A 26,691-nucleotide genomic window follows, 5' to 3' on the forward strand; every position below is an offset into this window, starting at 1 on the left:
GGGGCCTCAGCCTCAAGATGGCGGCGGCGGCGCGGCGCGGGAGGCGGGAGGAAGTTGGCGGGACGCCTGTTGAGGTGAGTGCGGGACGGGGCAAGAGGCTGCGCGGAGGCTCGGGCCTGGCCTCGGTGCGGGGCCGAGGGTTTCACGGAGGAAAGCCCCGGGGCGCGGCCCCCTGCATGGAGCGGCTGTCGCGCATCGGGGGCGCGGTGGGGTCCTGTGCCGCCGGTAGCGACAGCGCCTGGCTCGGCATTGGACGGCGGGTGCCCCCGACACAGCGCCGGGCAGCCGGCGGGGCCTGCCAGCCGGGCTGCACTCCGTGCTGCTGCCTGAGAACGAACGGAATCGTTATTTTGAGGCTTAAGCCTGTTCCATTAGCGTGTTAACTAACCGGTGTTTTTCTTGTTAAAAGTCGCTTTTGCTACAAATACCCGCAAAACTGGAAGAATGTGACAGGAGGTCTGGTAACAGGCTTTGGGAATCCAATGTAGATAGGCCTCACCCAGGCTTGAAACCAATGAACCGCCCTTAATGCTACTTTGGGTGTAATTTGGGGTTTTTTTCTGCCTGTGCAAATGGTGGTACAAACTGCTCTGGGAGCACTGTGCCTCTTGATATAGAAAAGCTCTTGAAGAGTTGAGTGTTTAAATCTGTTTTCAGGCTCCAGGTTCTTCTTGCAGTAGTAAGTCTGCAAAATTCAAAGAGCATTTAAAAAGAAATGTACATGTTCTGTTTATTTGGTATCTGAGTTTGATTTGATCAACTGTTTAACTCAGAAGTGGCAGCTTGAAACACAGAGGCCATCAGTTTGAGGTAAAAAACTAACTTTGAACTGTCCTTTGTTCCAAGTTTACTCACAAATGAGTGACAAAAGCAGCAAAGAGTTATATTTTGAAGAATAAATTCAATATAGGATTTGCTGCGTTGCAGTGATTTGGTAAAATCTGTCTTATCATACATAAATCACAAAAATATGGCTTTTTACTCTTTTAACGAAAATACTGAGTGTGCGTTTTGATTAGAACATTGGTGGCTAATAGAATGGTTTCCCAGTGGACATTTTCGCTAATCCAATAGAAAATCAGGAAGAAGAGGCTGGATTCTGGGTCTGGGCTGCCACACCGCTGTTGTGCTGCAGGTAGCTCAGCACTTGAGCCAGCTCTGTGTTTACTGCTATCGACATGCTCACACAGACACCTCGATGCCAGCAGCAGCAGTTTCTGTTTCGTTTCTCTTGTGATGACAACAAAACCCAGCTCAATGTGCACTCAGCCAGACAGAGAGGCTTGCTGTGGGGGAGTTTGTTGTGTAACAGCCTACGAAAAGTGATTTAGCAGCAGTGGCAAAAATTGAAGCCAGGCATTGTGTGGGAGCTCGTGCATTCTGTGTGTCGGACAGTCCGATGCCTTGTGTGAAGCTGTTGTCCACATGAATACCTCCAACGTTAGTCCTTGTCTTGGAGGATGCCAGGAAGGTTCTGTGACGGTGGGACAGCACACACAGCAGCCACCAAACATTAGTGCTGAGAGTTGGAAGAGAATGTGAAATTATTCTTCTGTGTTCATGGCTCAAATGAGGGCTAACTGGGAACTTGGTGTGGAGGGAGAGTATGTGGAAGTTTAATAGATGGCTCAGGTTGTCTACAAAGCAAATGCTGGTTGTGTTTCAAAAATAGAGGAGCAAGCACAGAGCTGTAATACCTGATATGTTATCACCAGGAACATGATAGCTAACTTTGGGCTGTGCAATCTGTGTGAAGCAGAGAAGAAATGAAATGCTTAGAGGAACCTGTGTTACTGGGTGAGTGGAGAAATATTATGAGATCTTAAGTGTCCAGACAGTTATGAATTCAGTTTATATATATAAATCATTAATGAGTACTGTGAAACGCGTTGCTGCAATCCAGAGAACTCACAAAGCATCACAAACCATCTCCTGTGAGTAGGTTGTGTGTATTCTGTTTCAATTAAACAGATTTTTAATGCACAGTTCTTTCCAAGTAGTATCTGTGGTGTATCTTAGGTGATTTGAAAATGTTATCAGTCTTAAATAATTTAAAAAATAGGAGTCCTTAGGCTCAGTTTGTCACTAAACTGGTTACTTAAGGTGGTCTGATATTGCATATCAGTCTTTGGAGCAACCAAAACATGTAGGCCAATCTTTCCCTCACTTCTTCTGTTCTTGTTGGCTCATTTAAAGAAACTAGAACAGAGACCATGACCTTAAGTTAGGAATTTCAGTCAAAGTGTTCTTTAATATTTCTCCCAACAAATAAATACAGTGAAATGTAGATGTTGATGGAAATAGAAACAAAAAGTTCTCAAGGGAATTCTAATCATGGAAATTAGTAGTATTGTTTATGTGTAAACTTGGTACGATTAAACACCAATAGGATTGCAGTAGTCCTCATGTTTCAAAATTGAGTTCAGACCAGGAAGAAACATGTCCTGTAAAATATCGATGATCTCTAGTGAGATCACCATAGATCTCACCTAAAATATTACCATGTGCTGAATAGGAAGCGGGGAAGGTGATTATTCCCTTCTACTCTGCCCTCATGAGGCCCTATCTGGAATGTCGTGCCCAGGTCTGGGGTCCCCAGCACACAGAAGATGTGGAATGGTGGGAGTGTGTTCAGAGGAAGCCACGAAGATGGCCAGAGGGCTGGAGCACCTCTGCTACAGTGAAAGGCTGAAGGAGTTGGGCTCGTTCTGTCTGTAGAAGAAAATGATCAGGGAGATCTCATTGTGGCCTTCCAGTGCTTAAAAGGAGCTTATAGATAGGAAGGAGACAGACTTCTTATATGGTTTGATAATCATAGGACAAAGGGGAATGGTTTTAAACCAAAAGAGGAGAGATTTAGGTTAGATGTTAGGGCAATTTTTTTCACTGAGGTTGCCCTGGGAAGTTGTGGGTGCTCCATAGCTGGAGGTTTTCAAGTCCAGGTTGGATGGGGCCCTGGGCAGTCTGTCTGATCCAGTGGGTGGCAACCCTGCCCACAGCAGGGGGTTGGAACTAGGTGGTCTTTAAGGGCCCTTCCAAACCGAGCCATTCTATGATTCTAGATTGAAAAGAAAACCATGGCAGTCAAATACGTCTGGGTAGGAAGAGTTTGCATTCTAAATATAACGTTTATCTTAATTATTTTGGTTTTTTTTGTTGTTTGTTTTGTGGGGAAAAATGTCTCAGAGGTAAAACTGAAGGTATTGAGTTTATGTTAAAACAGGCTGAATTTTATCTCTGACTGCAGTGAGTGCCAAATCAGTTGATAAATGATATAAGTGGAGATAATGATAATTGCCTTTTTTGTGATCTGTTTTGGGTTGAAGCTTGTTACCCGATTGTGAAGTTCTTCTTGTAAACTCTGTAGCTATTTGACTGGTAAAAAGAAGACTTGCAAAGCATACTGAGAAGATTTAGTCTAAAGGCAGAACTTAAAAATGTGAGGTAAAGTAAAACAATGCTTTAAAGCAATATTGAAATATTTTATAAGGTAATGGATAATGCTTTGGATACCCATAGATATCCAATACAAATACCCAATGGATGGTTTGCATCGCAAAACTGTGCAGGCCAGGTTTAGTTCAAATTTTTGTTGTTCAAATTATGAAAGATTTATGTGAAAACAGTACTATGTTTTAATAATGATATCAATTTGAATGACCTTTAAGAACACGCTTGTCTTGTACTCATTTTGTATTTCAGATGCTAACTGGATGTGTTGTGCTTATGCTGTACACCATTAAAGGGAGTTAATTGCCTCTAACGTTTTGTAAAATTTCTCTTCCAGGAACTTCAGTGATTCTGGACCACTGTTGCTGAAATGATATTACAGACAGCAGCTATCACACTGAATTTGTTGGATGAAACCCAAGTATTTTCTTTCAGTCAAGTGGGTAAAAACCCCTAACTGCAGTTTACATGTGTGGGTCACTGCGTTACTGTGTTAGTCATTGTCTGTATGCAGCAATGACAAGGCTGGAAGAAGCAAACAGAGAAGTGAACATGCATTCGTCAGTCAGATATCTTGGCTGTCTTGCCAGAATCAACTTACTGGCTGCCATTTTTGTGGGCCTTTATGTCAGGTGGGAAAAAACTGCAGACGCGCTGATTTTGGTAATATTTATTCTTGGACTGTTTGTTCTTGGAATTGCCAGCATACTGTACTACTATTTTTCAATGGAAACAGCAAGTTTGAGTCTCTCCAATCTTTGGTTTGGTTTTTTGCTTGGCCTTCTCTGTTTTCTCAATAATTCTGCCTTCAAAAATGATGTGAAAGAAGAAGCTACTAATAACCTACTCCTTTCTGCCATTGTTTTGAGGGTATTATGTTCTTTGGTTGAGAGGATTTGTGGATGTATCCATCATCGACCGACTCTGCTGACAACAGCTGAATTTTTGGAGCTAGTCGGATTTGCAATTGCCAGCACAATTATGCTGGTAGAAAAATCTATGAGTATTATTCTGTTGGTTATGGCTTTGGCCATGTTGATTATTGACTTACGTATGAAGTCTTTTTTGGCAATTCCGAATTTGGCAATTTTTGGAGCCATTGCATCCTTACTCTTTTTTCCATCACTACGAATTCCCACAAACCCTTTTGCCTTGGCCTGTTTCTTCAGCTGCCTGATTTCAGATCCCCTCCTTGACGTCTACTTCAGTGGACTTTCAGTTACAGAACGATGGAAGCCCTACCTGTACCGTGGTAAAATCTGCAGAAGGCTTTCTGTTATCTCAATTGGAGTCGTTGAACTGATCTTCTTCATTCTTGCTGCCTTTAAACTACGGTATTTGGATCTCTGGTACTTTGTGATACCTGGTTTTTCTGTCTTTGGAATTTTTTGGATGATCTGTCATGTGATTTTTTTTATAACTCTTTGGGGATTTCACACAAAGTTAAATGACTGTCATAAAGTGTACTATACCCACTGTGCAGAAAACAACAGCCTTGACAGAGTTATGGCATCTAAAGGAATGCGTCATTTCTGTTTGATTTCAAAACAGCTAGTATTTTTCAGCCTTCTCGCAACTGCTGTTTTGGGGGCAGTTTCTTGGCAAGTAAGTAATAATCTCTTTATTTTGATCTCCCTCTCGAGAATGTCCCTGGGAATTACTGGCTTCTTAAAATTCTTGTGACATTTGGTGGTGTATCGTGTCATCAAAGCTTAGCAATTCAGAGTTGGAACCTTTGGCTTCAAAAGCTTCCTCTTCTGATTTAACGCTTTATGTTGCCTTGACTGTGGCTAATGAAGGCAACTGGAAATTCTTCATGACCAGAACGGGAAGTTCAGATCATGTTTCCAGGGTAAAAGAAGTGTGAAAAGTATTTTAAATTTACCTACTTACAAAATTATTTTGCCTCTGAATTACTTGTGCCATCAAATCTGTTCTAAAACTAAATCGCTGCATCAGATCCTACTAACGCACGCCATATTGAGGACTTTATTTGATGGACTGTTTTAATAGAATCAAGGCAAACCTTTGTTTTTAGAATGCATTCTTCAGTGGTTTTGCTTTGTATTTAATCGCTAATGGAAGTCGGGGGTCTGGTGACAAACAGCAAATGGTTGGTATGAGTGCTCTCAGTGGCTTACATTCAAATCCATACGTATCTCAGGAAATGTCCTCAGAAAGACCAGTTCTTAAAATCACAGTGTGATTAAGATTTGTTGTGGCTTTTCTTCCCTACTTAGGACCTGTGTGATTTCTTTATCAGAAAACATACATTCCTCTCAAAATGCTTGTACATTAATTTGGGCACTGAACATTGCATGTTATCCCTGGGGCAGCAGGATGAAAAGGGAGTTTGGCGTCTGTTTGCTTTCTTAGGTTGATCTGAAAAACTGCAGCAGTCTCTTTTTATGTTCACGCATCTCTCAAAAGACTTTTATCGATTAGATATTAAAATACAAATATCTAAAATTGCTGCATGTAGCAGAAATATCTCTGTAGTGTTTGTTGCTCATTCCTGCAGAGTTTCTTAGATTAAATAGCCTCGTGGACTAAAGATATTACAGAACTTGTTGGAAAAGGCAATTAACAGGTGTTTTGTAAGCTGTGGTGGGAGAGGAGGGTAAGGTTTTTTGGGTTTGTTTTTATCCTTTGTTAGGAGCATCAGAGGTTAACAGACAAGCTTGCCACAGAGTGGGAAGTTTTGCTTTTTCTTTGAGCAGTATTAGCGTGCCTACAGTGCCTGAACTTGCAGAAAGGACAAAAGAACCCCAAAGAATAGTAGAGAAGAAAATTGCCCAGAATGTATTTCTCACATCGTCCACCTGGACAAAGCATTTGACACTGTACTGCACAACATTCTTGTCTCTAAATTGGAGAGATGTGATGGATGAATCACTTGGCAGATAAGGAGTTGGTTGGATGGCTGAGCATCAAGATCTGTTGTCGACAGCGTCATGTCCAGGTGGAGACCTGTTACAAGTGGTGTCTCTCAGGGATCTGTATTAGGACCAGCACAATTTAACATCTTTGTTGGTAATGTGGACAGTGAGACTCAGTGCACCCTCAGCAAGTTTATGGATGACACCACACCAAGTGGTGCGATGAAGCTGATGTGCTAGGGGGAGGGGATGTGGATGGATGGCTGACCCAGGGAGGTCAGGTTTATCTCCCCCTGGGTCACTGCAAGCAAAACAGCTGCTGTGAATCACTGTCTCACACAGAACAACGATGGGAGTAGGCAAAAGGAATGCAGAGCTGCGATAGAGACCGCTGTGCCAGGTGCCGTGAGACAGGCTGCAAGCAACTGCAAGTTATGAGAACCGTGCCTTGTTGTACTTAGCATGCTATTTGTACTGCTCTATATAAATGGCTGTGTGCAGTTATTAAATGGCTTGGCTACTAGTAACCAGAGTGGTGTGTGTGGCCTCGTCCATGCCGTGCCTCAGCTGAATACTACTTTCCAGGGAACCTCGGACAAGTCACTCGGCAACAAGGGGATGCTGTGGATGCTATCCACAGCGATCTAAACAAGCTCAAGAGAAATGGGCCCACGCAAACAGCATGAAGTTAACAAGGCCAAGTGCAGTGTTGTGCCATGCACAAATACAGGCTAGGTGGAGGGTAGATTAAGAGCAGCCCTAAGGAGAAGGTCTTGGGGGTGCTGGTCGATGGAAAGCTCAACATGAGCCAGCGGTATGCACTTGCAGCCCAAAAAGCCAACCGTATCCTGGGCTGCATCAAAAGAGAGGACCAGCAGGGCAAAGGAGATGAATGTCCCATTCCACTCTGCCCTTATAAGCTCCTATCTGCAGTACTGCATTCAGCTCTAGCCTAAGAAGGATGTGGAGCTGCTGAAGCAAGTCCAGAGGAGGGCCAGGAGAATGATCAAAAGACTGGAGCACCTCTCCTATGAAGAGAGGCTGAGAGTTGCAGTTATTCAGCTTGGAGAACAGAAACATCCAGCAAGACCTCATGGCAGCCTTCCAGTTCTTAAAGGGGGCCTACAGAAAGGAAGGGGTAGGACCCTTTATCAGAGTATAGTGATAAGAGAAGGCGTAACAGCGTTAAACTAAAAGAGGATAGTTTCAGATTAGATGTTAGGAAGAAATTATTTACTCAAAGGGTGGTGAGGCAGTGGCAAAGCTGCCCAGAGAAGTTGTAGATGCCCTGTCCCTGGCGGTGTTCAAGGCCAGGTTGGATGGGGCCCAGGGCAGCCTGAGCTGGTGGGTGGCAGCCCTGCCCATTGCAAGGGGTTGGAATGAGATGGTATTGAATCTCCTTTCAAGCTCAAGCCATTCTGTGATTCTCTTTACAGAAGGTGAAGGTGCTAATGTATTGAAAGAAATGAAACGAGTTTGGGCAACAAAGCAGTAAATATAGAATATCAGTGTATTAATATTGTTGACTTTCATATTTTTTTTCTTCTGCAAATGATGTGATTTTTATTGAGCAGAATGCAGATCTTTAATTTTGGTATGCCAGATGACTTCTTCAGTAAAAGCAAATTTCTCACAATCTCTCAAACATCCTTGCTGGTTTCTTTGTCTTTGCTCTACTCCTTTAATGTTCTTTAGTTAATAATTACAAAAATGGATTGGCTGGAGTTGCTCCACCTGTTTGTACCCAGCAAAGCAGTCAGAACAGATCAGCAGTATAAGTTGGCCAGGTAGCTGAGGGCAGTGGATTCTTCTGGTGGCTTCCAGTGCCTGTGAGCAGAGCCTTTCAGGGCTGGCTTCCCCCTCCCCACTGATCTGACTGAAGTGCTATGGCCCTGCCCTCAGGAGGGCTGCTTTATGAGTGTGGCTTGCCTGCATAAGCAGGGAGGATTGGGTTCAAACTCATCCTGTTACTTTTTTCTCTTTATGCTGATAATTCCTTGTCTTTTTTTTTCTGTCTCTGTTGTGTGCCCCAGAATAACTGCAGCTGTTACGTGTTGGATAATTTCCAGGCCTCTCTAATTTTGGGGAAGTGCTGTTGTGCTTTGAAATGCCTTGTGTGGGACGTTTTGCAGGAGGCAAGCTGACAATTCAGCTAAAACCTCAGCTAAAACCTTAGTAATTTTGGCTAAGCTCAGTTTCTAGCATCCGGTGTGTAAATAAGATAAGCTGTCGCTCATCACCTCTGTCTTATGGGTTGTGTACTTACCTATTGAGTGGGAAGAGGAGTAATCGTAGTGGCAGAAATGAAAGGCATTGGACCACATACTTGTCCAGAAATACGTTTTTTATTATAATCGTAATTATTTTTGGAGATAATTATGTTGACATTTATTTTACTATATTTGTGTTTCTCGCATTGTGTATTTGCAGTAATGAATTAGTTGAAGATTATGAGTGCAGTTGTCTTCAGCTAAAAGCATTTCTGTTTCAGAGGTGTGATGTTTGCCTCGCAGATCACTCTCTGCCTATTTCTTCTGCTGTCAGAAAAGGTGTTTTATCAGGCCTGGCCAGAGCATGGCTTAATAAATGGATACCTTGGTAGTTACAGCAACTGCAAGAAGCTCTGCCTCTTCTGTATCTTTCCGGGTAATGTCAGTTTTCAAAATAATCAGAAGTAAGAAAGCAATGATATATCAGCATACAATTTACCAGTATGAATTGGGATTTATAAATTGTTTGTGTTCTGGAGGTATTGTTTGTGAACTGGAGGTATTCTTATGCACTGTATAAATCCATAGCTTCAACATCGTCAGTAATTGTGCAATTCTTATTTGTCATCCAGTAGATAAGAGAACAGGAGAAGGTTTGCAGAAGAGTGATGAAATTCATTAGAGACTTAAAACAGGAATGGCTAAATGAGAACGCTTCAGTATGAAAATGTGGAAATACAAAAGTGGAAATAGAGGCTAGTGGAAAAGTGGCTAAGTGGAAATACAAAAATATAAAATACTGTGCATTTCAGAAAGTAAGTTCCAGTCCAAAAGCTGATGAGAATCAAGTTGGCACGAGACAAGTTTGAGACAAACAGGTAGGAATAGTTTCCTGTACGGTCAGGTAAGCTTGGACTGTATCACAGCGTGCACTAAGTGGTCACTGAGGCTCAAGGGGAAACTGGACAAGCTGATGGGGACACGTTCCCTGAGGCTTATGTTCTCATAGGAAACTGTGTCTGGCTTTAGGAGCGTGTAAGCCACCAGTAGCTGGAGTACTCAGGAAACATAAATGCTTGTCCTTACAGTCCTGCCTAGGCATCCTGTTAGACTCTGCAGAGACAGCATTCTCTTAGATGGACCTTTGATGTTGCCTAACACAGCCACCCATACATTTTTCATGTTATGTTATTTTCTTCTGACTCAAGCAGGACTGTTGAGGATGGAAGTCCTGTTAGCCAAGGGCCTTTCTTTAAGGGGAGTTCAGCCCTTGCAATAAGCCGAGGGCTGTAAGTCTCTGTTTCTGGGGCTTTGGTATGTGCTTAGGAAGAACTAAGCAGATTCTCTCTCCAACAGATCAGACTTGAAATGTGAAGAGTCTACCTGAAGTCAGAGGATTTGCTCAGGAAGCACAAGAAATGTAAAAGTAATTTGTTAAAGCTGATTGCATTCAAAAATTGAGTAGCAGGTTTTCAGTGGGATGTAATGACATGGTCTGCTTCTGAGAATAATCCCTGCTTTTGCTGGAAAGGAAGGACACCTTCACTTGTCAGTAGAAACCAACTGAAATCTTTCTTGCAAAAATCTGCAGTAAGTGTTCTTCACTGCCTTTATGTTTCTGTAAATAATTTTAGTCAGATCAATAGCCTCTTTAGCTCCAACAGCACTTACTCATTTCAGAAATTACTCATGTGGCTGTCTGTAATTAGGCTCTTGGTTGGAACAGAATCCAGCAGAAGACATGCAAATGACTCAGACATTGCTTCTTTCAGATGCTAATAAAATATGAAAAAATTCCACATGAAGGTGTTGGAATTTGCAAGCAAAGATCTTGGGAAGGTTTGGAGGAATCTTTTTCTCAGAAACTAAAAATCAAATTTTTAAGTGCTGTGTGCCAAGGTAAGAGTACAGTTTTGCTGAATTACTGGCTGAAGAGAACTATTATTGCTGGTAGACCTGTATTTAGTATTACCAAGAGAAAAATGAACTATGTCAGAGACAGGTAAAGTAATGGATTGGAGTACTTTCAGTGCATTATTCTTGTTTTTAGTGATTTTTATGGGGTTAGTAAAATAATATCCATTGTATGTGTGAGTTCTTGTACTTAAATGAGCAGTACTGTAGAACTCTGTTTGTAAAAGAAAAGTTAGTTTATTGTATGTGAGTACTTTCTTGTTTGGGGGAGAGGCAGTGTTTTTATATTCTTCATGCTGTGTGACCATCTTGCAGAAGGGTTTTGAGGGCTTGGTTTACACTGCTGTCTCTCTGCATGTTTTCTCCAATAGCCATGCCATTCCTGCTCTCTTTCTCTGATCATCTTTTATCCCTCACTGATGTGCCTTACATATTGGTCTCACTGTTCATTTACAGACTCATCTGCTCAGCTTTTCACAACCCCGTTATTCCCTCTTTCCCCACTGTTTCATCGTCTCATCAGGTAGATCCCAAATCCCACTTGCTCACTGCTAATCCCTTCTCAAACTCGCATTTGTTACCAGTCTTCACCTGTGCCATGTGTGCTCAAGCACTTCTTGGTTACCCACAGCCCTGGTCCCAACCCAATGGGTACAGCACGGTGCCTGCCCACAGCCAAGGTGCCCTGGTTCATGAAGCAGCAGCAGAGCTCTTGCTGCTCATAGCTGTACCTGTTTTGTCTGAGAAGGATGGATGAGGATAGAGTTCAGATGAGCCTGGGTGCTTTTGGTAGCTGAATTAGGCTTAGCCCTGAGCCTAATACAATGAGGAGTGATTGGTTCCATTCCTCCTGTCGTGCTGAATGCATCTCAGACTGAAATTCAAACCCAAGTTAATGTTCCTGCTCTGCAGAAGTTTGCTGAAGTGCTGGGAGGTAGCACCAGTGTGTTAACTCTGTGACAGGATTAAAACATATCTACTATTAGTCTGAAGAGTCTGATTTATTTTAAAGCTTCGCTGTCAGCCTAATTAACTGCAGAATTCAAGTTTTTGTATTCAAAAAAAATCAGAAATCCAGTTGATATGCTTTTAAATTGTCAACTGTTTCTGGTTTTGTTGTTAAAAATGCACGTTGGCTGAGAGATGGGCTCTGCTGTGATTAGAGCAGAACTCAGGGATGGGACACAACGCATCAAATCTGTCTGCCAGTGCATGTGATGACTATTTTCTAAAACCATTTTCTTGATTTTCCCAGTGCTATTTTATTAGTCAGAAGCAATGGATTGTTTATTGTTCTCCAGAGACTATTCTTTCATTAAATAATTTGTTATAAGGCTGTTTCTTCTGATAGTTGATCTTCACGAGTTCTGTCTTTAAGTTTTCTTTCTTCCTGTAGGGTACCTCTTGTTTTCATTTGGAATAAGCTATCCCTCATAGATGAGTCATCAAGTTATTCTTTTTCTCCTGAGCTCTCTTCGTGTTTGCAGAACAACTGGAGAGGAGCTCAGCAGCATTACTGGTTTATTTCCCAGTAAGTGCACAAGAACATGCATGTAAGGATAGGTGAAAACAGAGAGTTACTATTCAGCTTGGATACTGAAATGCAGGGCAGAGATTTTCCTTACAAATACACAAATCCATCTTTGTAAGCCTCCTCAGTTGTGTCTCTCTGGTGCAGGTCATCCCGGGCTGCCTGCTCTGGGTGGCCCTGCCTGAGCGGGGGGCTGGAGCAGATCACCTCCAGAGGTCCCTGCCAGCCTCACCATTTGGCATCTCTGTGATAATCTGAGCTGACATCTGCTTATGAATTTCTATTTAATCAGAAGGGCTTTTCGATAGGTCTTTGTAACTGGCTTCCGATTTAATTTAATGCGTCTTTATTTTTGTCTTCGTCCTCGTTGTTTTCATCAGTCACATGTCACTAATGCTCAGTTGTTGAATGCTTTGTTGGAATTGTTTTAACAGTGGTTTTCTCCTTGGGAATGGAGTTATCCTATCCACGAATATAAAATAGTATACTTTGGATATAAAGTACCTCTAACTTCTTCAAGTTACATTTAACCATAAAGCTTTAAAAGCTAAATAAAGGCAGAGGATAGTACTGCTAGCAAATCTCACTCATCTTTCATTGTCTGTCATTTCAGTAGCCAAAGGTAAGGAGTATTTCTTTTAAACTTTTCCAGATTATTTGAAATGAGAACGCACTAAATATTTCCTAAATATTCTTTAGAAGAACATAGGCAAAGGCAAAAACCAAACAATAAAACCACCAAAAGCCAAGAGATAAAAAAGCTTCTTATGTTTTCAGCGGTACTGCAGAGACGGTCCCTGTCCTCTGTTCTTTTTTTGCGTGGTGTGGGATCAGTGGGCACTTGGAGTACAGAGAGCTGCTTTGGGCTGAGATTGCTTGAGCAGTCAGCAGCAGAGTGAAAAGGGGCTGAACTGCTGAAAGAACAGACTCCCTTCCTGGCCCCACCTGTGAGTGCACAGCCATCTGCTCCTTGAAGGGCAGTCATCAGAACCTTTGGATTTAGTTAAGTCTCCAGTTGGCATCTGAGCTGCTATCTTAAAACAGAGACCCAACTTAAAGCTTACGGTAATTACTTAATTAGATACTGTTTCTTGCTGTGTTGTTATAGTTTGGATATTTTAAAATGCTGTCATTGTTTTATTATTTATTTATTTATTTATTTGCAGAGCTGAATTAAAATATTTCATCTTACTGTAGAGTTTCTCCAACACCGTTAATCATTCTTGTATTTCTTAGCGGTGTATTTCTTCTTAATCAAAACTATAATGAAGAGCTGACAGCAAGTGCCAGCATCTTTACATTAGATAGATGTCCGCACACATAAAACGTATATCCTAACAATAAATATGCCTTACTACTTGGTTGCATAAGATGGCTGCTAAATGAAGATGAGTTGAAACCTCAGATGGAGCTGAATTGACTCATAACATAGCAGAGCATGCTTCCTCTTCCTCTTCAGTATTTAGTACAAACTAAAAGTAAGATATGGAGCAAGATGGATCTTAAAGGTGATTACCTTTTTTTATATAAGACCCCTCTCCAACAAGTACTTGTGAATTTTCCTGCTAGTATCTTCCTATTAATAGGAGTACTTTCAGCAATTGATTGTAAATTTATTTATTTTTTAATCTGACTCAGTTGTAAATGTAATGAAGACTGTAAATTTTCATGATGATCTCAAGTTCTGTTATTGCAGCACACTCTATAGGCTTTCTGATGTGTATGTTTTAGGGCCTTGGGGGAACGCAAGAAGTGTTTAGAACATGATAGCATTTTCTACATAAACTTCCAAAATAAAAATTCATTAAATTAATGATATAATGATATTCTTTGTGATATTCTTAGAGAGAAGCTGGACAAGAGCCAGCAGTGTGCACTTGCAGCCCAGAAGGCCAACTGTGTTCTGAGCTGCATTAAAAAAGGGGTGGCCAGCAGGGAGAGGGAGGTGATTGTCCCCCTGTACTCAGCTCTTCTGAGGCCCCATCTGGAGCACTGTGTCCAGGCCTGGGGCCCCCAGTACAGGAAGGACATGGAGCTCTTGGAGCGGGTCCAGAGGAGGGCCACTAAGATGATCAGAGGGCTGGAGCACCTCTCCTATGAGGACAGGTTGAGGAAACTGGGATTGTTCAACTTGGAGAAGAAAAGGCTCCAGGGAGACCTCATTGTGGCCTTCCAATACTTGAAAGGAGTGTATAAACAGGAGGGGAACAGCTGTTTACGAGGGTGGGTAGTGATAGGACAAGGAGGAATGGTTTTAAACTGAGACAGGGGAGGTTTAGGTTAGATATGAGGAGGAAGTTTTTCACTCAGAGGGTGGTGACGCACTGGAACAGGTTGCCCAAGGAGGTTGTGGATGCCCCATCCCTGGAGGCATTCAAGGCCTCTGGGCAGCCTGGTCTGGTGGTTGGCAACCCTGCACATAGCAGAGGGGTTGAAACTCGATGATCACTGTGGTCCTTTTCAACCCAGGCCATTCTATGATTCTGTGATTCTGATATCTGTTGTTTTTATGGTTCAGTGTATTTTTTTTATTTGTAATTTAGTCATTCAGATTAAAACACTAATGCAACGTAGGAGCAGTTTGTTATAACAAGATCCAAAACTCATATTTATATACATCATGTTTATATGTGATGTTAGAGCTGGATTTGTCATAGTTCTAAATTTTGACCAGTTCAAGGTCCGTGCATTCAGGCTTTTCAAGATTTAGAAAAACCTCTAACTGATCATAAATGGGAACCTTTCCAGATGAGCCCTTCAATTTCTAGTGTAACTTGGGGCAGGTCACCTTCTGGCATCTACGGTTTGAGAAACCTCCAAATCTTGAAACTAGTTTAGCCAGAGCTCTGGTCTGACACAGAATTTGAGAGTTGCTTCATGAGTGCTTCTTTGTACTTGCTTTGGGTACTTCCAGTCTCCTAACTCACCCAGTGATCCTGACCCGCTGAGCAATAGGCATAATTGGTAAGGAATATGTCTGAAATGATGGAAGATATCTCCTGAGATGGCTAAGAAAATGATGCACATGAAAGTGACTATGAATCTCCTATAATGTACGTGCATTTAATAGGCAGGCGTTACTCCTTGTGGATTCAAATTATAAGCACCAGATATCAGATTACATTACACCACGTGAAATCTGATTGCTTTATTATCAAGAGAATGATCACCTTTTACAGCCTCTGTATTTGAACTGATTTTGTTGCTTGAATGTTAGCCGATCACAGCATATTGTGCACTTTTCTGATGAGGTGTGCAGTGCTGGAGGTAAAGGGAAGCTCTCCTTGGTTGTCGATGGCGTGATAGAATGTCTGCTCAACATCATGGCCTCACTCTTTAGCACTAGAAACTAGGTAAATAAGCTTCTCATTGGTAAGGAAATCTGTAGAGCTTAGTCAGATGTGGATATAATTTTATAGTGCTTTCAGGTGGTGGAATTTGAGAACGATGCTATCAGTTAACAGTTATCAGTTATTTGAGAGCAGTGCTATCAACTATCAGTTAATAACGTTATCGGTTAGTTATCAGGTAATACCAGATTCTGGTGTTTATTTGTGGTAAAAGTATTGCTGTCACCATTTCAAGGGTGAAATCCTATCAGAAGTACAATGGCCCACTATTTAAAACTGGGACATTCAGAAACCACAGTATCTTCGAGCTGGAAGCACAGGAGATGAGTAAAGCTTTTCTTTGGAAGTTATGCAGTGTTCTTAAAAACTGAATATTGCTGCATTAGCATTGTGTGCCTGTGAGAATGGAGTTGGTTTAAATTTCATTTTTTTCATCATGATTTACATTCCAAACTGTGAATTGTTATTTCTGTGTGTTAAGCTGAACTACCAGTCTGCAGCAAATCACTGAGAGCCTTAAACAGGAAAGCAAAATCCAGGTTTAAAGCAAATATTAACGCTGTACGTGTATGCAGAGAGCACACGTAAAATAAATGTGACGGGAGGCCGTAGACAAGAGACTGTAGGTGTGAATTTCTTTCCTTTGCTGCAAAACGAGTGTGAGTACTTGGTAATTTTAACGTGAACATTAATGTTCTTGGTTGATGATGTGTTGTATCGTTCTACCTTTCCTAAAGCATTTTACGCCTTATTAAACCCAGTCACATCATATTTAAATAAATAAGGGAAACTTGAATCTGATCTGCCACCTGACATGTCAGCAGCCTGGTTTTGTTGAACTGGTACCAGTGGCTGCAACTGAGTTTTGGAACCTTACCTTTTTCATCTGAGTGATCTGCTTTTCACTGTTACTGAAGTAATCCTTTCCAAAACTGCTTTTTAGCTACAAAACAGGAAAGTTTCATGTAGAATATCAGCTGTGTGAATGCTACGAAGTCCTGTAGTAGATTTTCTTGTGATACCTATGTATCAAGATACATAAAGAATTGTCTTAAAAAGACAGTAATGCAATATGCAATAATTGCAGTAATGTTCTTAATGCGTCTTTGTGTGACACATTAAATTGTACCCTGCTGAGGAGATGTATATAAATAAATATCTATTTATATATGTAAAATCTCTTAGCATTGAAAAGCAAGAATACTGAAACAGATATTTTCAATGCTGCATTATAGTACATTGTCATCTCATGCTCGGTGTATAATACTGTGTGCAGTACTTTACTGATTAAGTCCCAGTCCTGCTAATATTTACAGAAGTACTTATTTTTATACACATAAATAATTTTGTGGCATTTGATATCACTGCTTAAATGGGTAAAGCTTCAGCTATGATCAGGGCTTTCAAACCTACATCTTGTGCTGTCAGTGATTTCAAATGCATTCCTTTCATAGGAAGAACTTTTTATGCAGTACTTAAATCTGTCTGTTTTCTTTCTAGCCAACCAATGGGATCTTCATGAGTGCATTTCTCATTGTTTTGCCTCTGGAGTCCATGGCTCATGGGCTGTTCCACGAGTTGGGAAACTGCCTGGGAGGAACATGTGTCGGGTATGCTGTTGTGATTCCCACCAACTTCTGCAGGTACAGTTACCGTGTACTTCAACTTCACAGCAGTCTAAATGAACGGTTAGCAAATAGAGGCAGTCCAGTGCTGTTGTTTAGGTACTTTTGTATTCCTTCAAAAAGAGTGAGTAACTAACTCCACTGGATATCTTGGAGGACCAAATCTCTTGCTGTTACGATTAGCGAATAGCTTGCATTTTGGAATTCTGAGGCTCTTTCATTACCTATTCAGGTACATATACCCACACACTTGAATATACTTGGCTTGTTCCAGGTACAGTTCATCATTTTCTAAGAACTTTCATTTTTTAAGCTGTGAACACCGTATTCTTATGCTGAAAGATGAGTATTCAGCCAGCACATGCAAGTGGGTTATTGTATCTACATAAGGAAGTACCGTATTACATAAGGACTGTTTTGGAACAGAGATACATGAATTCAAAATATCAGAGTAAAACATGACTTGCATTTCTTCTAGTGTGTTGTTGAAAACTTGTTTGCTTGGTATTTTTTGTGCAAACTAGCAGTCATTTTTCCTTCACCCAGCTGTCTGTGAAGAAGTGCCTGTCTGAAGGCAGCGCTCCCTCAGTGGGACTTGATGAAATAGCTGAAGCCTGTGGCATGTTCACATGGCTGCTCGTCTTTACCCAGCAAGTTCAGAGTGTGGGCAAGAGCAAATCTAAGTCCAGAGACACTATCTCTCTTTCTCCCTGCCAGTCAGCTGCATGGCCTGAGTAAAGGCTCACACTTTGAATTGGAGGAAGTGTGACAGAAGGGAGGGGAAGATGGATGGTTGCTCCTCACTGAAATACAGTGTTCGGCATTGTTTGTAAAGTATTTTTCAAGTTACTTTGAATTTACAGTCGTGGTACTTCATAGCGGAGAAAATATGCCACAGGAAGAAAAGAAATTGCCAATTGCTAAAGGTCTGCTAAACCTGGGGTAATTATTGATCAGAACTGGTTTTCTTCTCTTTAGTCCTGATGGCCAGCCAACTCTTCTTCCACCTGATCATGTGCAAGAGTTAAACCTGAGATCTACAGGCATGCTTAATGCCATCCAAAGATTTTTTGCATATCACATGATTGAGACATATGGTTGTGACTACTCTACAAGTGGACTGTCCTTTGATACCCTTCACTCCAAGATCAAGTCTTTTCTTGAACTTCGGACCGCAGATGGACCCAGACATGATACATACATTTTATATTACAGTGGCCACTCACATGGCTCTGGAGAATGGGCACTGGCAGGTAACTTTTGTGCAGTTCTTTTTGATAATTTTGGCAATGATAAATCATTGAATTCTTTCCTTAAAAAAATCATAATAGATTGCAAAACTTCAAAGTCACATTATCTCATAGACCAGAATGGCAAAGAACCACATCTTTGAAGTACAAGTTCATATGAGCTCCTAGCAGGGAAGGAATCACACAGAATGGCCTGGGTTGGAAGGGACCTCAAGGATCATGTATCTCCAGCCCCCGTTTAAAACCGTTTCTCTTTGTCCTGCTGTTTTATACCCTTTCAAAGGGTTGACTCCCCTCCTGTTTATAGGCTCCCTTTAGGTACTGAAAGGCTGCAATGTAGTCACGCTGCAGCCTTCTTTTCTCCAGGCTGAACAAGCCCAGCTCCCTCAGCCTGTCTTCGCAGGGAGGTGCTCCAGCCCTCTGATCATCTTTGTGGCCCTCCTCTGGACCCTCTCCAACAGCTCTCTGCCTTTCTTGTACTGGGGGCTCCAGACCTGGACACAATACTCTGCTTTTGTGAGGCCCCATATGGAGTAGAGAGGGATGATCACCTCTCTGTCCCTGCTGGCCACCCGTCTTCTGATGGAAGGAAGAAGGGAATTGGTAATATACAGGGCATGACTGTTAAGAAATTCAGGGGCTGCAGGGAATCATCAAAATAGGCAAGGTTGCAGGCTGACTGCTTCTACTAGTGGAGAGAATGGAGAAATGCAGAAGCCTCTTTTCTTTGCAGTTAACTAAAGAAGCAGCCCTTTCCTTACCTTCCTCTGTGTGACAGTCGGGTATGAACTGCGTGAACTTCTGTCATTTGTAGTATTTAGTCAATTTGATAAAAATCCTTTTGCAGCTAACTGCTCTCACGATTGTTGACCCCAAATGTATGCTTACAAGTTTAAACAGTTTCTTATTCCACTTAGAATTTGAAAAGTAACCTTTAAAGATCACTTCTTTTTATTTCAGCAAATTAATGTGGAAAAGACAGCCTCCTGCTCTAAATACAGACTTCCCTTGTACTTTGAATATTTGCTCACTGTATCAAACAAACATAATCTCTTCTCATTTCCTGGATGTGGCAGAGCCAGCACACTTACAAGTGAATCTTGCAGTGTTCTGTAGCACTGTGACAGCTAGGCTGTCATGAAGGACTGCGTGCGTGTCCTTAAGACATATTCTGTGTTCTATAAAAGATAAAATTAATAAAAGCTGATACAACCACACTAGAAAAACAGCTCTTCAAACACTAAGGAAACCTTGTATTGTGAAAAAACTAAGGTTTGCTGATATCCTAGAGTTTGAGAGTCATTGTATGTACAGTGTAGTCTCAAGATTACAGATCATTTCTCCCCCCTTTGGCCCTTTTTTGATCTCTTTGTTTTATGCAGTTCTATATCAGCTGTATAAGAATGATTGTTTAGTAAACCTGTGAAGTTTTCACATTGGTGGTAGGCTTAGCCTTGTTCTCTTGCTGTATGAAACTGGCCTTCTGATCATTCTCTGTGCAAAATACGATGAAACTTGTTTTCTTCCTGGTTCAGAATTAGTTTTCATGGATAGTGCTGTGCCTATGAGCTGCTGGCTGCTCATCTGCAATCTACCAGGACATGGGCTCTTGAACAGAGTAGACAGATTTGAGCTTGGCATGCGGGCATGATATGCTGTTCAGACACAGGTCAGTCTTCTTCTGGAGGCCAAACACCTGTTTTGGTGCAATTCCATGCCTGAACTATTACACCTGCTGAAGAGCAGTGCATATTTTTTTTTCTCAAAGGCTTCATCTGTATCAGTAGATTAAAAAAAAAAAAAAGCCGCAGCAGTAGTCACTAAGCATGAACGATGTAACATGGTGTGTGCCAGCATGGCAAAATTACTTCTTTGAGAATAAGGTGGCTGCGTTCAGGAGAGCAGCTGCCACCCCATACAATTGGCAGGCCTGTCCATGCACCGTGTGGAGCCTGCAAACTGCTCAGCTCTGCCTCCTGCCAATGCTCCAGCCAGCAGCATAGATACCATTAATTTACTGGGGTAGATGTGACCAAACATTGATGTAGAAATTTAACAGCATTCAGTTCATGACTTACATTTGGCCAGCTTGGAGTGTGGCAGAGGAGCTAGGCTCTCTGTGCACCTGCTCAGGTAGCTGTAGCCAGTGTTAAACTCTGTCTTTACTTTTAGGTAACAGTTGCAGTAAGGTTTACTGCAGTGTGTAAATGCAATGATTTTCAGCCCTTTTAACCCATTCCTTTTCAGTTCTCTTTCCAAGCACATCTTCAGTTTCTACTTGGAGATAATGTATAGTCATATAAAGAGAGGGAACAGTTAGCACTTGCCCTGAATACACTTTGGGATTAGTTTCCCATTGTGAGAGTTAGATAAATTATGGGGTGCAACTTGATAGTCCTTCCAGACAGCACTGCTTCTGTGAGTAACCTGAAGCATAAACTGAAAGGATGAAGGGTATTTGATTATACAGTGGTACAGCACGTACTTTGTACTGGGCAGTGGCGTTTTGTGGCAGATGGAACGTTTGGTCATTAGCTCCTGTAATGGGTAACGTCCTCTGACCTCTGGAGAGGATTAAAGAGATGGCAACAAGGAAATACATCATTTGCATCTAATAGAAAAAGCAGTGTCTTTCTCTTGACTTATGCAGGGATATTGCACAGCAGTAGCAGTGTAGTCTGCTTTATAATGACATCTTTTTAAGAAGCCTTTCTGGATTTATTAGTTTGGTAATGATGTTTCTCTGTAGTTGGAAGGTGGGATGTAGCACAGTGGTGTATAAAAGAAACTGTTAACTAGTCATGCATAAAGCATGAGCAGTCAAACGACCTGGGAGGTCATGTTCTTCCCAGTGAATGCAAGGCAAGAGCTGGGCTAATCAAACTTTGTCTCTATTGCTGAAACTGTCAGCCCAGCTGCTTGTGAAACCTGCCTGAGCCAGATGTGGCCACATGCATAGATTTCTTACACAGCTTGGTGCCTGAATCTCGTGCTGGCCATCGGTCTGTCTGGTTGAGGTTAGTAGGGCTAGAAGGGGAGGGTGTGTTTGTGGATGAAGGATGAGGTGGTTTTCTTCAGACAGTTAGAACAACTGTATTGTTTTTAAATCACCTATATCCCTGCTTCATTACACTGAAGTTTATTTATAAGCCTTCCAAATGTTAACGAATAAATTTTTACTGATAACTGACAGAGGGGGTTTACCTAGGGAAAAAAAGGAAACTGGCTTCTACACAATGTAAATACACCAAAATACAGCAATCTGGGGATCATGTACCAAGATTAAATCACTATTGGAGATTCTTAATGTTTTCTTCGGTACTATTTTTTCCCAAGTTTGCATTCATTTTAGAGAAAGTTGTAGCCCTATAATTTTGATTTTACTTTAACTGCGGTATCGTGCTCAAAGCTTGAACTCCAGGCTATTAACTTGAATTACTTCTTTTGTCACCCCTTACAGACAGAAATGCGAGTGCTGAAATATGCAGCTATTGTGTTTGAGATTCATCTGTGCAGTTCAATTCCTGTTAACAAGATGTTAAAGTTTGCTGAATGTACTTATGCTACACAATGAAAATCACTCTGGCATTGAAATGCTGTTATTTGAAATTCGATTTTCCTACTTCTCTTCTGTAAGTCATCTTAATTATTTTTTTTTAAAGCAGATGCTTTCAAACCAGAGTGTTTTTGTTGGAGGTTAGAACTACAGGTTTACAACATGTAGACATCAGTTCCTTACATTAATAACCACTGTGGAGCCAGTGGAGTTTCATTCACTTGTTTGCAAGATGTTTCCCTTAAACACTTGAGTAAGTAGTTCAGTTTTCAAAGCTACGTAGATCCTGCAGTACCCCTTACACTTAGGCAGAAGGAATCCCTATCATAGGTAACTTTATTTAGTAAGAATGTGCTCTTTCAAAGCAAAGCTGGAGCATAAGCTGAGATGGAACGTGAAAAGTTGTGACATTCAAGTTGCAAGTGTCTCAGAATCCACAGCTAACATTCTACAGAGTTTTCTGTTTCTTCATGCTAATATTAAATGTGTTTTCTTTGTGGCAGGAGGTGATGCTTTGCGACTTGACACACTTTTGGAGTGGTGGAGAGAAAAGAACGGCACTTTTTGTTCTCGACTCATCATTGTTCTGGACTGTGAGAACTCTCAGCCTTGGGTTAAAGAAGTAAGAAAAGTAAATGACCAGTATGTCGCAGTGCAAGGAGCAGAGATGGCCAGAATTGTAGATGTTGAGGAAGCAGACCCTCCACAGCTTGGAGACTTCACCAGGCAATGGGTTGAGTACAACTGTAACCCTAACAGTAACATCAGCTGGTCAGAAAAGGGACGTACAGTGAAAGCAGTGTATGGCGTGTCGAAACGCTGGAGTGACTATACTCTGCACTTGCCAACAGGAAGTGATGTTGCCAAACACTGGATGATATATTTCCCACGTGTTACCTATCCATTAGTGCATTTGGCAAACTGGTTTTGCGGTCTTAATATGTTCTGGGTCTGTAAAGCGTGTTTTAGGTGCTTGAAAAGATTGAAAATGATTTGGTTTCTTCCCACAGTGTTGGACACAGGACAGGGTTTCAAACTCGTCAAATCCTAATAAGGAACCAAAGAGAAAATGAAGTGAGGGCTCTGGGAACTTCCTCACGGTTTTTTTTATATGACTGTTTTCTTTGAATAAATCTGCTGCACTCACTTTGTTCAGCTCTTTGAGCAGCTACAGTATATGCAACAGTTAGAAAATGCAGTCTTAAACGGAAGAGGGTAGGACTATAATATTTGAGTTTTGTTACTGGACTGTATGTACATATTTAAGAGACTTAATGAGACCATGCATTTTGGCAACAGTTTGCATGTTCACATGTGCTACTTAAAGCAGCCTTTGTTCAGAATTACCAGCGTGAAAGACAACAGCTCAAATGAATGTTAGAGCATGCCTGTTTCTCATTTATATCACTGTAAGATTCAAATACAGGAAAGGAAGCAAGCTAATATTTAAATCGAAATATATGTCCTTGAAGTTATTTGGTGGGTTCAAGGATATTAGAGCACTGAGCCAAAATTAAAAGAGAAGAACGAAAAATCATTATAGGTAAGTGCAAGGATCTTTAGTTTTGTTTTTTTACATCTTCAGCTCCCGCCTCATTCTCTACTGCCATCAGTGGAAATTTGCCACAGGAAATCGGATAACCTCGTGATGTTTGGTGGAATAAAACGTGCACAGAGAGTTCTTTCCTCACTGGTTGGGGTGATTCTGTGTTTTTCAGGCTCATACTTGGTTGTATTTTTTAAAAACTACTCTGAAGAAAGAAAAACTGGGGAGGAAGCAAACCCCAAGGAATTTAACCAAGAAAATAGTCTGTAGATAATAAGTGGAAGTACAAGTGCTGCCTTGCTTCCACATTTATCTGCTCCTAAAGCCTCAGTCCTGTAAAATGTTGAGTCCAGGATTAGACCAATGAGCTCACCCCAAAACCTATCAAAGCCATGAGCAAGCACTTTGTCAGAAAGATCATTCCCTTAAGCCAGCACTGAATCTTGAATATTCCTTAACTGTTTTCCCAGCCACAAGGTGCTGGTCGTAATCTTTCCTGTTACAGAGTAGGATGGGACTCCAGAAAGCCTATCCCAATGCTTTTCAGATAAGCTGTGTAGCTTTTTTGTCTCGTTTGCATAAGTACAGTAAATCAGGAATTAAATGACTAAGCCACTAAGATAGTAAAATTGGTGCTGTTGCACGCACATGTACAATCCAGAATAACTTCATTATTTTCCATCAGTATTTTAATAGAACTTTCAGGTGATATTTATTTAAAGTATAGCAATTGTATTTTAATTTAAATACATATTTTTAGGAGCTCTGTAAGTCTTTGTTTTCAAGGGCTTTTCGAATTCCATCTGACCTTCTTGGGCAGAGATTCTGCTAACTCTGATATCTGTTAGTAATTCATGAAAATAAAATGTTATCAAATTATGAGATCTGAAGTAGCTGCAGTAATTTGCACCCACCAACTACTCAGTGGTGATTTTGCAGGATTTATGAATGGAAGCCACTAAGTTTCTTCATTACTGTGTATTGTACAACTTTGTTTAGCAAGAAAACGCTCCTTTCCCCTCCTCCCTCCCTTCCGCCCCCAGTTTTGCTGCTTCTCCATCATCAAAAAAGTGGAAAGAGGATAAAGGAATGAGGTATGATCCTACCAAGGCTCAGTCCCACTTGACCCTTCTTTGAGTAAGAGCCACTGGTACTCTGTCACCAAACCCAGAGGGGTGAACAGAGAGTAATGGCACCATCTCACTTCAGGTATGCCATTTAAGTTCCTAAAGTGGGAGTCTGGGGTAGGTATCATCTTATTTAAGTTGCCTGAAGATTAGACTGAATCTGTGCTAGCAACCTGCACTGCTCCATTGCTCATTAACAAGGAGGAATAAATGTTCCTGGAGAAGGACTCGTTTGATCTGTTTTAGGATGAAGCAAATTTTCCACTGGTGCCTAATAGTTCTGTCTTGTTTTTACTTTCACATGCCAAAGGTCAAGCAGACAAATCCCTTCCTTGTGTTAAATAACTGTAGAGCACTTCTGTTGTAAGTCATCCTCAGGAGCCTCGCTGGGTACATAAGCTCCTCACTCGTGCACCTAACTCGGATGCTTACAGTTAGGCTGAACAGCATCCGTCAAGGACCAGCAAAGAAGAACTACCTCTTCTGCAGAAGCCTTTCTCAGCCATACCTTTGAGTGTGGAGAAAAGAAGTTTGCAATAAGGCAATTACTTGGCTTGTAAACTGTCATTATTTCAGTGAAGTTAATCTGATTACATCACAAACTCTTCCAAGTGGAGCGCTAATTAAGACGAATTCTTAACAAAGTTCCTTTAAAGCAATACTGCAGTAGTTGATAGTTAGCCTGTAAACACCTGAAAATCAAGACATTCGTCCTTTTTATTTTGGATGAGTTTTGAACATCAACATTTCTGCTAATTACAACATCAGTTGAATCTTATTTTGTTTGTACTGCTGTCACATTGTTCTGACTGTCAACCTGTATCTTTCTACAAGAGGAACAGCAAAGCTTGGGATTTCAGACCTGTCCTGAATCTATGAGCAGCCTAATGTGAAAGCTGCGTTCTGCAGTGCAGTGACACACCTATTTTTGTACAGAACAAAGAACGTTTGGTGCTGATCTCTTGCCTCAGTTTATTAAATGGTTTCCAGGATATTTATCAGACCTAGATTTTCTGTAGGACAGACTGGGCGGTTGTTAGTAGTTTGTTGAATAGTAAATGAAGAGTCAGCCCTTCGGTCTGCTAAAAGATTATTCACAGAACTAATCATGCGTTCTCAGATTTGTTTCTCAAAGAACTCTGGTTTTCTGAGTTTGTAACAGTTCTAACATCAAGGTATTCCTACTTTTGACTCTAATATTTTTTATTAACAGCAAAGGCATGGTGAAAATGCCACTTATTATCTAAAAGATATGTTTACAACTGTTTAAGACTGTGAGGCCTTTTATTGAACAAAGAGACTGTATTTTGTGATTCAAAACCCAGGGTGCTGGATGATGAGCCTCAGGAACTCAGCAGTATTAATTCACCACCTGCACATCGCAGCCTGTGTTCCCAGGTGAGGACCAGGTGTGGGCAGAACTCTGCAGCTGCCCTCTGCTGACGCACATCGCTGCTCCCTGCACCTTCACAACACACCAGCAGCTCCACGTGGCGGTGGGAATCGTCTCTCTGCTGTGCCCGGCGTGGAATGAGAGAAATTTAAACCCTATTCCAAAGAATGTTACATATGTTGTCATTTGCATGCAGGTTGTTTTCATTTGGGGGTAACATGCTCAAGAATTTATTGTATGGGTTGAGAAAGTTAGCTTGGGGTCTAAACTGAACTTTGTTGGGTTTTTTGAGTTGCTTGTCTGTACCATATATTCAGAAATTTTGTTATAAGGGTTGCTGTAAGTTTATATCACAGCAGTAATTTTATGTTGACTTCATTTACCTCCTGTGCAGGATCAACCTTGCTGAAACATAGAAATGCACTAAGTCCTACGAGTATAAATCTTTAAGAGAGTTCAAATTGGAACTTCACAATGTTTTTCTCTGAACGAGTATGGGGGTAAAGCCATCTTCTGAATTTTTGCACTACCAGAGTTAAGTATCTGCAGCCCATTGTGCTTTTTATGCCTTGTGATTGTCGTCGTCTGGCCTTCAGGTCAGGATTTTCCTAGAAATAATTTCATCGGTTTCAGTAAGTTTTCCCAATGTTTTGCTAAGCTTTGGTTATCGCTATGCCAGCTGTAAGCATCTCTGTCACCAGCAGTGGACGATGTAACTGGGTTAAGTTCTTGTTTCTAAACGCTTTTCTGTGGGAGGATTTTTACTGGGCATACTGATTTTAGATCTGTGAATAGATTTTGTGTGTGTGTGTGCGTCTTTGTGATATTACTTAAATATATTTTGCTGGTTTGGATGCTCA

The 26,691-nt window shown here is 41.3% G+C and overlaps 1 protein-coding gene across 5 annotated transcripts; it reads left to right on the forward strand.

The window, feature by feature from the left end:
• On the forward strand, positions 1-26,691 carry TMEM168 (transmembrane protein 168). Of its 5 annotated transcripts, none has more exons than XR_005841624.2 (6): positions 1-74; positions 3,788-5,055; positions 16,835-16,977; positions 17,938-18,212; positions 22,269-23,308; positions 24,749-26,691. XR_005841624.2 is itself a non-coding variant. In XM_040651743.2 (6 exons), exons 3-6 carry the CDS (start codon positions 3,919-3,921, stop codon positions 22,814-22,816), a joined length of 2,103 nt encoding a protein of 700 aa, XP_040507677.1. In that variant the 5' UTR covers positions 1-810; positions 1,716-1,797; positions 3,788-3,918; the 3' UTR covers positions 22,817-26,691. The 5 variants fall into 5 exon arrangements, 4 of the variants coding, with proteins under 4 accessions (XP_040507677.1, XP_040507680.1, XP_046756490.1 ...); XM_040651743.2 differs by adding an exon at positions 1,716-1,797 and having other exon boundaries at positions 1-810; positions 22,269-26,691; XM_040651746.2 differs by adding an exon at positions 1,716-1,797 and having other exon boundaries at positions 22,269-26,691.

Source organism: Gallus gallus, chromosome 1 (genome assembly GCF_016699485.2).
Source record: "Gallus gallus isolate bGalGal1 chromosome 1, bGalGal1.mat.broiler.GRCg7b, whole genome shotgun sequence".
In the NCBI taxonomy this organism is placed as follows: Eukaryota; Metazoa; Chordata; class Aves; order Galliformes; family Phasianidae; genus Gallus; species Gallus gallus.